Here is a 12,574-nt window from a genome sequence, read left to right as displayed (position 1 = left end):
CCCACTGCCCACATCCCTCCAAGTCGAAAATGACCCATCCACCACCACTCTCTGGGTGCGGCCCTCCAGCCAGTTGGCAACCCATGAGATTGTGTAGCTGTCAACACCATAGTCCCCTAGTTTTTTAATGAGAACAGGGTGAGAGACAGTGTGGAAGGCCTTCCGAAAGTCCAGAAAGACTACGTCCACTGCTACCCCTGCATCTAAGGATTTTGCGACCTGGTCAAGTCACCTAAATCAAAATTGGTGCAATGTCTGTAAAGGAGTCATGTATGCCAAATCTACTCAAATTAAATACCTGTACTAAAAACCTAATACTAAGGTACTGCAAAACCTTGCTATACCACGCTGAATCCCGAACACAGTGCGTAATGCTCTGTGAACAGCCTCCCTCCTGCCTGTGCCTTTTGGAATCCCTGCAGCACATTGGCTAATAACAGCAAATTTCCATGGCTGTCTTTCAGTTGCTCAGCACAGCAGCTGTCTCTCATCTCTGTTATGTGTGGTCAGTTCTGTAAAAACAACTTTGCACGGCTCCTGTGCCAGGGGAAATTCTCCCAGACCTTCCATAGCCTTTAAGCTATACAGATCGCATGAAAAGTGATAACAGTGCCTGACTTTTAGCGGACAGTAGAGAAAGACGGTTGACAAAAATAAGTATGTACATGCAAAGAGATCTATGAGGAGAGATTTGCAAATTTTCTTCTGCTTCAGATGTTAAAGCTCCTTCTCGTGGTGGTCCTGGTAGTCCCTAGGAAAGGCACTAACTGTCACATTCATTATAAAAGTATAATTCTATCTGCGCTATGGTTGAGAAGTAAGCTACATCTATGGAAGCATTTTTCTGGTACTTCCCTGTGGAGCACTTAAATTCCCAGGGTTGGATGAAAAGGCTGGCAGCTTGAACGTCTAGGTGGGCTTAGTTTTGACTTAATGAAATGACTTTTTATTTTCTTTTTTTTACCTGAGCAGCACTAAGTCAAGCTTGCTGTCTCAAGGTGCATTGTGAAATGCCGATGTAGCATGATGATGCACAAGAGGGTGACCTTTGCATGCTAGTCATCTGCAGGTACTTGTTATTAGGCATTCCTTCCAGATGCCTGGTACAGATTTGCTAAAGTGAGATAACTTTTAAAGTGATCCCTTTCTCTGACTCTTTTCTCTCATGATAGAAATCTCATCACATATCTCATCATGATATCATTAGGTAAGTGGCAGCTAATAAGGTGTGAACAAGGCTGCCAGTTGTTATAAAATGAAATGTTACTGTCTCACCTGTACTGGGACAACTTCACTGACTTCACACAGGTTGCAGTGAAAGTTGGGCAGGGTATTGGCCTGAACATAAATCAGCACAGATTATATCTATGAGACTTGTTTTGAAGTGTTTTAAGCTTTTGAAATACTCTAGACCAGATTTGACAATTTCAAATAGCGACAGCTGAAATTTATAAAAAGCTCAACAGACTTCTCATGGTAATGTGATTATAGACATGAAGTGTTGGACAATAAAATCTTGTTCCTCGGCAGTGAGTTCAGTGATTTAAGTACTGTTTTCATTTCTGCTATTGATCTTGGGTGAGTCATTTCAGCTTTTTTTCACCTCCTGCTCAAAAACTTGAAACCCTAATAAGAGGTAATTAAACTTTATTTCTGTTCATACCAACCTCTACAGTGCCTTTTGCAAAAAAGCCCTAATCTCAATTTAAGATCATTTTTAATGTAATTCAAATAATGAATACTATACTAGGCCTAGATCTTGTAACGTTTTTGCAAAACTCCCATTTGTCTAAAACTAACCTAATAAAATTAATATAATGAAAATGCTACAAAATAAACTGGTTCTCTCTCCCCACCTCCTCCCCCCACTTTTCGTTTTGCCCCAGTAAAGGGAAAAAATCTTATAGAAGCAATGTTAGATGTGCTGATTTTATTGCAGTGTCTGCTTTATTATCTTAATTAGAAGCAGCAGAAGGTTATCCTGTAAGTCATCAAAAACAAAGCACATTTGCTCTCTATTAATGCTGTTTTCTTGAACGGAGTACAGTCACAACGGGTGGGAATTGCAATACAGCCTACATCAATCAGAGCGGCCAGTAGCTGCTAATGTACGTCTTTCAGAGAAGTCCATAAGTGTTTTGCTTCATGTAGCGTGCTTATAATTATAAAAACATAAAAACAAATGCTGGTACTGCTAATGTGTTGTATTCCTTAATCAGAGTATCAGATGAAGGGCCAAATCCTTGTGAAATGGTTAAGCAGCCTAGATACAGGAAGGGGCCAGAGGTCTGTTTTGATCAAGCGGAGCAGGTAAGGTTGAGTTCACAAGGATTTAAGAATCAGAGATAAGAACACTCCCTTGAAAGACAGCTGTGGAGATGTTTTAGAGCAAAGTAGATGCAATCTATGCTTAAGTGTACCCAATGCCTGATGACTTAATCTATTTTTCATTAAACATACTGTTCACTCTGGACCATAGTCACTTTATTTCAAGTGTCCCATGATTAACATAAAATGAACTGCTGCTTTCTTATCTGCCTTTCCTATAGACGTTGCACTTTCACACATGATTCCTGTAGATACCAGTAGGTCAACAAACCTAATTTATAAACTAGCGATCTCCATGTAGCTCTTATAAATAAGATGTGTTTATTGGTTCATCCAACAATAGAAAGATACTAGAAGTACTGAATTAGGATTGAGATATCCTTTTGGTAGAAAAGAAAGAGAGAGTATATGTTTTGATATTTAAGTATTATTTTTCTCCTTCATTTTTAAATACTGTATGAAAAAGAAAACAAATTGAATCCAACATATTCATTCTGAACCTTGATTGGTTCAGCCACTGAGGTGTGCATGCTTAGATAATTCATAGTGCAAAAAAGCCTCAGTGGCTGCCCTTTGCTTTCTATGACATAATTTGCTATTTAAGCCCAATATTGCAGACTGAAAAATGCCTTTCAACCTTCAGTGAAGTCATTTGGTGTTAAAGTTGATTGACACTTAGCAAGATTTGACTCCAAAGCTATTTTAATTTCTTTAAAGACATTTGCCCCCTTTACACGTTACAGGTATTGTGCAATTACCTGGTTAATTGTATAGCTACCTTGAGACCAGGTACACATGCAAAGTAGATATTACACAATAAAAACCTCCAACCAGCTATAAAGTAAAACCTCAAAAATGTGTCTTAACTTTATAGCTGGTTGCAATCGAGCTTTAATTTGCACGTGTAGCAGGGTCTTCCCTGTGACTGAGAGCCCTATCAGGTAATGGGGTTCCCAGCTCAGGGCTGCACCTTGCCCAGCTGGGCTGTGTGAGTCCCACAACTGCTGGGGATTATAAGCTCTATCAGCTACAGACCCTGGATCCCAGCAGCACCCTGCAGCAAAACACTGGGAGTGATCCTTCTGCTGTGAAGGTGCGGGAAACACTTGGAGCCAGAATATCACCACTATAGTGATCCTCTGGCCTTGGGGGTTTCCTCTTTTCTGCACCTATCAGGCAGTGAGATTACCCCTGCGGTGATTCTTCAGCCCTGGAGGTTTCTCTACACCCCTGCAATGTGGGGATCACTTCTGTGACAACCCTTCCACCCTGGGAGTTTCACACACTGCCATGGCAAGGGGATCACAATCCCTCTGCCTCAGAGGTGCATGGGGTGTCCCTGCAGCTGGGGGTCCCTCAGCTGAGGTGCATGGGACTCAACAGAGCTGCTCGTACCGGAGAAGTACGGGATTGTGTTCCCCTTGCATTAGCAGTAAGACATGATGAGATCTAATGCACAGTCCCACAATCACACCTCCTGCTGTACACATGTGGCATGGCAGAAGGCATGATTGTGTATATCACCCATTATATCCCATTGCACCTTTACCTGCACATGTAGAGGGGGCCTTATAGATCAGAGAGTGATTTGCAAATGGCTTTCAGATCTTGTAGTTTGCAATTTAGTTGTTTTTAATTAAAGCATTTTAGCCCTCTGTGTTTGTAATCCTGTTGTTCCTTATAGGTATATAGAAAAGTGGGCTTAACAAAAGGAGAAAAATGATTTCCTCAAAACAATTGCTATTCTTTGATTCTGCTGCTAAACTACACTATGTCTAATATAACATATGGTATAGCATAATGTCTGCCTCTGGAATTGACACCTAATGTATCAATTAAATATTCTTAGGGCTTACCCAGGCTCAAACCATGAAAGTAAAAGCATTTTTTTGGTAAATGATCTTGCACAAAAGGAATAGTAAATTTTTTAAAAGTGATTTCTTTTTGACCAAGATTGAATAAACGTGAAGAAAATCCTATATATGCAAATCAGTCCTAAATGTAAGAAATTTTCCAACAGGTATAATCCAGGTATTAGTGTGTGTGAAAGTGCAAATCTTGCTCACTAGCTTGATGTGCTATTCAGTGTGTAAATCATGTGTTTTGTAATAGTGAAATATTTTGGTTAATTTTATTTCAATTGCTCACTGTGAATCTCTTGCACTTGGGTGAATGCTTTCACATTAACTCTGCTAACTGCCAGCAATCTGCATGAAATCTCATCTTGTATGTCTTTTTTTCTGTGTTTTCTTTCCTTTCCTCTACTTGCTACTTTGCCCGTTATTAATAGGATCAGCCTATATGCACAACGAGTCGTGCCTCTGCCATGATGTCCGCTCCTATCTTCATTTTTCTGCAAGTTTTCATATGGTGTGGATGGTCAGTTACTTTCTCTATTTTTTTTGGTTTTCTTTTTTGTTCTTTGCTTAATAAAACTTGGCAAACTTTTACTAACTAACACATAAAAGAAAACAGAACGTAATGAGTCCCTGAAGCAGCAATCTGGAGCACATTATCGTACCAGTGTTAAGCAGAATTAAGTACTAAAAAAAAAACCAGTGGGAAGCCTTGTAAATCAGAATTAACAGAACCATGGGACCTCTTCCGTAATAAACACAATAGACACAAAATACTATTGGCTTTGTAGAGCAGCAGTATTTGAGCTTGTATACATATAACCCTATATTGATGCTATTCCTTGTCATGCTAGTCCTTCAAAATATTTATTGCCTCCTTTGTCCCTGAAAATGACCAAAAGAGAGAAGAAAGAAGAAGGGGAACAGGAAAAAAGCTAAAGGCCAACTTTCTGCATAGAAATAAAGAAAGGTGCTAAGGCAATGACAATACCTGCAAATATAAAGATATAAATTGGAAAACATAATTGGCTGCTCTTTGCTGCGTTTAGAGTTTAGAGATTCACGATCCAAATAATATTCATTGATTAACCTGAATCTATAAATACGAAACTTCTTAAGTTTACTGTAACTGTTATCCAGCATAACACAGCGTTATCATCAAAATAAAAGCAGTTTCTTCTGATGAAAATATGCTATATATGTAGATTAGAACCTGAAGGTCATCTCTGTGACCTGGAATGTTACTGCGTAGACATACTCTAGGTTCACAAAGAAATACCAACCTCTTTTCCATGTTATGTTTAATTGTTTAAGAACTCTTAGGTACCACAGTCACTGTACATATACAGAAGAACTAGGGATTCATATGAGGCTATTCTTCCATCCTTATGCAAAAGGTTTCAAAATATGGAGGGATCACTACAACTTCTCATCAAGCCACTAGGGGGAGATGCTTCCATGACTATCTCCGTAGAGCTAACAATGGAAAGAACAAATAAAATGAATTCAATTATCATGTTAATATAATAATTCTCAATGTGAAAAATATAATATGTACATTGCATTTATTTAAAAGCTGTTAGAAATGTTTAAAGAGGGGTTTTTTTAATAATGTTTTGTTTGAAGGTAAGTACATATAGTTATGGGGCTAGAGTATTACCTGAATTTAATAATAATAAGAAAAAAATAAAACCAGTGTAGTCAAAAATGTTCCTAGAGAGTTCATCATCTTCAGTACTGGGAAAAGTTAAAACTAAAACTTAATACTTCGATAGTTCTGTTTTTTTCTAAGTATTATGTCATGTATTAAATGATCTCGGGAGTAGAAAAGTTTCTATCAGTGTAGTTCAAGGCTGTGAGAGAGAATGAAAGTTCCTTCTCCAATAATAGCCAGATCTCACATAAAACTATAAAACACCAAATTCTTGTTCAGGTCAAGTGGTATCTTAAATTGCCGCTGGTCAAATGTAATGCAATTAAGTATACTACATAAAGGGTGTATCTACACATGCACTTTACTGCACAATTGACTAATTAGCTCCACAGTAAAGCTGTATACACATGCTTCATCATTAGGGCACAGTCAACTAACTCCACCATAAGATAATACTGTCAGGGAGCCCCCGACAGTACTATCTTATAGTAGAGTCATTTACTGCGCAGAAAGCTTGTGTGGGTGATAACTGACACCACAGCAGCTTGAGCTGAGACAGAGCAGCCACAGGCTGGCAGCAGGTTTAGGCAGTCAGCCACATGGCTGTGCACTTCAGGCACCCTCATGCCCCAGCCAGCCCTCCACTGCCCAGTGCTACCACCCAGACCAGCCGAGCCTGCCGCAAGCATGAGGCTGCTCCACCCCAACTCAAACTAATGTGGTTCCAGGTGCAAGTATGCAAGAGTAGCATAATCTGAATCTGACGTTAATTTCTAATGTTCAGTGCTTAGGAAGCCATTTTAAAATGCCCATAAAATGAAGTGCAAAAAATACAGTTTTAACTGAAAAGCTTTCAGCAGCAGTATTATAGCTGCAGAGAATTGCTTTTGTTCATCAATACTACTCTTACTAATCTTTTGATTTTGAAGGCAAGGTCTCATGTGGTTTAAATCAGTGTAGCTCTGTTGAAGGTCCTGAAGCCAATGCTGATTGACAACAGTTAACAGGTTCACTTATCATAGTTTTCTTTTTTTTCCTTGTAAACCAAAATTGCCTTCTTCAACCTCTCAAAGGAGTTATCTGTGCTATTTCTATTACGTTTATAGACCTGGTAAATGAAAACAGCCTACAAGTTTCTGAACACCTTATGTGAGAAGCTGTACTCCCTCTACTCCCACTCATAACCACGGAGGTGGGGGAGGTACATCTACACGTGCAGTTAGGACAAAGAAATAAACTCCAGCACAGTTCACACTGCAGTTTATTTATCCTGGGTGCAGCATTTACACATGCTCCCAGGCCCGCAGCATGTTGAGCAAGGACAGACCAGGCATGGGTGGCAGTGGGCCAGGGGGTCAGCCTGCCAGCCTGGAGCTGCCCTGATTCAGCATGCTGTGGAGGGGCTGGACTAGCCAGCAAGCAGTGCCCCAGCCAGTCCTGGTCATCATCTACATGTGTGTTACAGTGGTGGAAGTTACTCTGCTGTAGGATGTACTTGTCCCAGACTGTACTATCCTGTGGCAGAGTTAATTAATTTACTGTGTCCTAATATGACCACACATATTGATGGTGACACTTTACTGCAGATCTAATCAATCAACTCCACATTAAAGCATACGTGTAGATTCATCCCGAAGTAGTCAGTGTCCTGAAACGTAGCATGTTTCGGGATTGGATCAAAATTAATTTGTTCCTTTTTAAATGATCTGCCAGTGCATCTATCAATACATCTTATATTTCGATTACTAGTCTTGCCCAAAAAATATTGCAGCAGGCTGTTTTCAGTAGCTAGGCAAGAGGTTTTGTCTTGCTTACGAGCATTTTACACAACTGTTGTAAGTCACTTTACAAATTGCATTTTACCAAGAGAAATAAAGTAACAATAAGTATAGTCTACTCACTATTATGCAAGAAAATTATTGATTAGAACAATTGAAAATTAATATAAATGGGAAATATCTTGGTATTGCTAGCAGGATGAAAAAATATGTATTTAAGAATGGTAGTTGAAGACAGCTGTATTTTGCTGAATCTTGAGGAAATTTGCCATGTAGCATGCAGTTGTTAAATAGTCTGCAGTTGTTTTTAAAAAGTCTGTGTTGACAGTAATTATCTTTAAGGTAACTAGCAGCTAAAAGTCCGAAACTGAAAAGCCTTGGCTGTGAAGATCCTACCTTTTGGTTCTCTTTGTAGAGTGCTTAGAGAACAAGTACAGGTTCCACAATTAAGTCTCCTATGTACAAGTTAAAAAATATAATTATTATTATAATAGTTTATGACATTAAAATACATTTATCTGCAGTTTGTTTCTGAGGGGCAACACGAGTTTTTCACATTTTTAACAATCTACATTATCTTCCAGTAGCTCTTGTTATTAGTTACCCCAATACACCTTTTGTACAAGCATTCATTGCTAATCTGAAGGGACTGAATTAGTGTTGGACTGCATAAAATGAACCCCCCCATTATCATTATGGTAGGACTGCTACCTAGAGGCATAACTAGCCGGGGTTTATGGCCTGGGCAACCCCTGCTGGAGAGCAGGGGGAGAGAGCGGGTAAGATGCTGCTGAGTGCCAGAGTAGTTATTGCTACTACAGCAGCGGCGCAGGGTCCATGTACCTGACTGCTCCTGGGTTGTGCAGAATGCAGAGCTGCCATTCTGCAAACTGTCACCTGGGGCTAGCACCCAGCTTACCCAGCCCACCTTCTGCTACTGCTGCTGTCTAACTGGAAGAGACATCTGGATTTGTCTCTTCTTCCACTTGTAGCTCCGAGCACTTGCTGCTGAAGAGAATTGGCAAGCAATACCTAATTTTAGGAAATTTGTGCTGCCAAGATGTATAGTAGTAGGCAAAAAGGATTCTTTTCAGTGAGGGAAACATGTTATTGCAAATGCTAAGTAAAAATATAATATAGGAACCTTTTCTCTGCCATGCCATTCTTATTTAGTATTTCCCCATTCTATACATATGGGGAAATACTGGTTTCATAAGCTGGAAAAAAATAGGTCCTATGCCATCATTCCTGGCAGATATGGAGAAGACAGTGACCATGATGTTACAAATAACAAAGCTTTGTGAAAGAAAGTGATCTTGTATATTTTGAAGGGAAGTCTACAAAGCTGTGGTGCCACTGAGCTTGACTCTGTGCTCAGACCACTTTTCCCCAAATTCCATTTCTTTCCATGATATCATCCTTCATTTACTTCCTACATCTGAATAGAATCACAGTCTCCTTTATTTTTTTCTTTTCACTTCTTCATTCTTTCCTGTATGTACCCACTTAAGCATACAGGAATTTTGACAATTGCAATGCACAGTGTTGCAAAATACACAATAGTTTGAATAAGAATCACCGATTCATTCCTTACTGTGCACATTTCTCCCTAGATTAGGATAGTAAAAACTAGCCAAGTCCCACAGAAGTTCTTCTGTTTCTGAGTTGTGACAGGCAAAACTTCATATATATGCCCAATGGCCACTGGTCTATAAGCCTTAGAAATTCTAAGTAATTTAAGACAAATAGTACATCCAAAATATAGAAAAATAATTGTGTGTGTGTGTGTATAAACTTGTCACACTTGTATTTGAACTGCTTAATTCACACAAGCATGATGAATATGGTGTGAAGCCTTTTTAACTCAGAGCTTCTGAGGCATCTTCCATGATTGTGAGGCAGTAAAACTCTGAGAAATTGAAGCAGTATAGAATCAAAGTAATTTTTTTTCAAATCCAATATTTAAAAAAGGAAAGCTGTAACAAAATTCACCCCAGTTTCTTCAACCATAACTTATAATAGAAGGGATCATCCATCAGTATACTCTCCACAGTATCTGATTTAATACAAAGGTAACAAATAAACACTGGTTACTGAGCTCATTCTGACTTAGAAATCTATCTACGTCATTAGTATTTAAACCAGGTGCTATTTTTAATAAACTGACACTTTTCCCTCCATGTTATAACCAACCAATGTGCAGTTTTGCTTTATGCCCTTGATTTTCCTTCATGCATGTACCTTCATGTCTATAGTATACCTGTCCACCTGCAGTTATGTTATATGATAATGGGTTTTTGCTCCCTGATTAATTTATATGAGTTACCCTCTCGTAATATGATTTTTTCTTAGTGGTTGTAATGTTCAGGAAGATGCAGCTGGTTTATTTTTAGGTGTTGTGGATAGAAATCCAGCTATGTAACAAGTCACAATGCAAGCCCCAAAAGAAAGTAAATGGAGCCAAACTAAATAACTCTAAGGCTAGGGACAGATGTTACACGTACACTGGAATAAGTGATCAGAAATTGGTTCAAATTTGTAACCAAACTGAAGTTTGGTGCATGTAAGCTGCTTTAAAAATGGCCAAAACCAGTTTAAGAAAATCTGAATGATTGCATCCCAAGATGCTTTGCACCTCCTCCCAGAAACCCCTTCTCATAGGGTGGGCAGGCTAGCCTTGGCCCAAACTGTCTGCCCTGGCTAAGCAGGGAGGCAGTGCCCCCTAGCTTGGCCACTGTAAGCATGCGGCTGCATTTCAGAATCAAAAATGAATGTCTGCTCACTTACTGATCAGTTCAGTCTATGCAGCTCAGACTAACCTTCAAAGATTGAATTAACCCAGCCTTAGGATTTTTGACTGCTTTTACTTAGCCTAAAATCCAGTACATCGTCATGTCATAACATCTCACTCATCTCACAAATCTGGTGCAACAAACTTCATTTTTGACTCATTTGTTGACCAGCAACGTTAGGAAGTTTGAACTTACAGGATACTACCAGGAAAAAAAGCCAAAATAATGAAAATAAATTCAACAATCAAACAAAAGCATCATAGAACGGGCCCTTATTGATAACAGAATCAAGCCTCAGATGTTTTCTTTAAGAGAAAATAAGAATTAGAAACACTTGGATATATATTTTAAAAGAAAATCCATGAACATTCACTAACGTGGCTAGTCTTATCAGCCTTAACTCTTGGAGCATTGAAAAACCACAGAACTCTTTTTATTCTAAAAAGTCTTTGATTTTCTTAGAGATAGCTTTTACAACATGTCTGGCAAGGGATGTTTCAAATCCACTCTTTATGTAGATAATGGTCTAAACGTTCCAAATATGTACTAAATGTCTTTCAAATCCTTTGAAGATGCTTGTAGTACAAATGGCTGGTTTCCTTAGTTTATCTACTCTGAAACAGGTCTTGAAACCTTACAGAGAGATGCTACATCTTTGTAGCTTCTATCCTGATAGGAAGCTCTGTTGGCAAAGGGAATTGAGGTCTACAACCAAAAAGTCTTTGCAGGAAACCTCATGAACAAATAAGCTTAGGAAAAAACTTGACTTCACCCTACATTTATCGTGTGATTGGTTACTGGAGTTTCCTTTAGAGCTGAACCTCTGAAGTTTGGACAAAAAAACCAACATGGGCCAAATCCTTATGTGGTATAAATCAGTGCAGATTCACTGGTATTAAAACCAGTGCCATCAGGTATAAACTTTCTTTCAACACTTAACATTAAACTAACTCTTTCTTGAGCTCCAGTAGGTCATTACTGTCCATAGTGAAGAGTTTCAGGGAGAAACTGTAGAAGGTGGATAGTACAGATGCATCAAATATGGGTCCTTTTACTCAATAATAAAGATACAGTAAAAAAAATGGAAAATTGAAAAAACTTTGTGTTGGTTGTCAAAAGAAGTATAAAGATGGCCCTATTCTTTTAGCTACTTCTGAATCTCTCAGGCATGGGGAAATTCTTACGAGACACTGCACTGTTGTTGGGTGTTCATGTTCAGAACCACTTACGAAACTCTGGGTGGTTAGGTATCAGCCTTAAGAACCAAGGAGTCATGACGATGGCAAAGGGGAAAAGTCCATACATCAAGTGCATCTTAGTCAGATCCAGAAATCAGGTCCATAATCTTAACTATGTTGGCAGACATAAAAGACTTCATCTATGTCTGGTAAGCTAAGGGCCTGCCTGAGAGAATACAAGGGGCCGGAGTTATGATGTGCTTCAAGAGCTATGGTTCCTGGATGGCATCATGAACCTTGGAGGCCATTAGCTGTCAGAGCAGTGCAATAGCCAACCCAGCCCCTAATCAGCCCCAGCAAAACATAAAGGGGCATCTAGCTTAGCCAAAGTGAAGTATGTGTTGTCTGTGATTTGTAGAGAGAGCCGTAAGTCAACATGAGGTTTGTTCCTGTAATTGAAAGCAGCAACAGGAATTGAAGAAGAGCATTGTGCTGTCTTTGGTCTGGTTGTACTGTGTGCTCCTTTTGAGTGCAGGTCTATACAGGAGTGCTAGAGATAAATTTGTTTGCAACTAGGCTGCTTCTCTTACCACGGATAATTCACTACTCTTCTATCTTGACTTGCAGCAGGGTGTTTTTGGAAGACCCACTATGTCTGTTCAAAAACTTAAACTGGTTGAACTATTTTGCACAAGATAAAAATGTATCCGCTGGTTTTAACAAACACTGTTTCTTGGCTCAGTGAATATCCACAGTAGGTCTTGTATTTATTTGTTTTTCTATTTAAGAGGTGGTCTAGAACTACTTTCTCTGTCCTTTTTAAAAAGAGCATTTAGATTATGGCTCCAAGAATTATTTGCAGTTTTTTGGAAGGAAAACAATATATCTGAAACCAAAATCTACCCTGCAAGGGTAGTTCAACAAATGAGAGCCTAAAGCATAGCTTATTTCAGTAGATAGATATCTGTTGTTTACTTCAGTTAAGGCT

The 12,574-nt window shown here is 39.0% G+C and overlaps 1 protein-coding gene across 6 annotated transcripts in view; it reads left to right on the top strand.

Moving 5' to 3' along the window:
• The window catches only part of CACNA2D1 (calcium voltage-gated channel auxiliary subunit alpha2delta 1), a 558,706-nt gene that overhangs the window by 541,421 nt on the left and 4,711 nt on the right, over positions 1–12,574 (top strand). For 5 of the 6 annotated variants that reach the window (XM_019543648.1, XM_019543647.1, XM_019543646.1 and 2 more), the window contains 2 exons: positions 2,228–2,310; positions 4,619–4,707. In XM_019543648.1, the coding sequence (XP_019399193.1) occupies positions 2,228–2,310; positions 4,619–4,707 (172 nt within the window). The remainder of the gene's footprint in view (positions 1–2,227; positions 2,311–4,618; positions 4,708–12,574) is intronic. The other variant, XM_019543644.1, reaches the window with a different exon arrangement.

This window comes from Crocodylus porosus, unplaced genomic scaffold (genome assembly GCF_001723895.1).
Source record: "Crocodylus porosus isolate Cpor-Errol unplaced genomic scaffold, CroPor_comp1, whole genome shotgun sequence".
Taxonomy (NCBI): domain Eukaryota; kingdom Metazoa; phylum Chordata; order Crocodylia; family Crocodylidae; genus Crocodylus; species Crocodylus porosus.
This window is presented reverse-complemented; position numbering and strand designations above follow the sequence as displayed.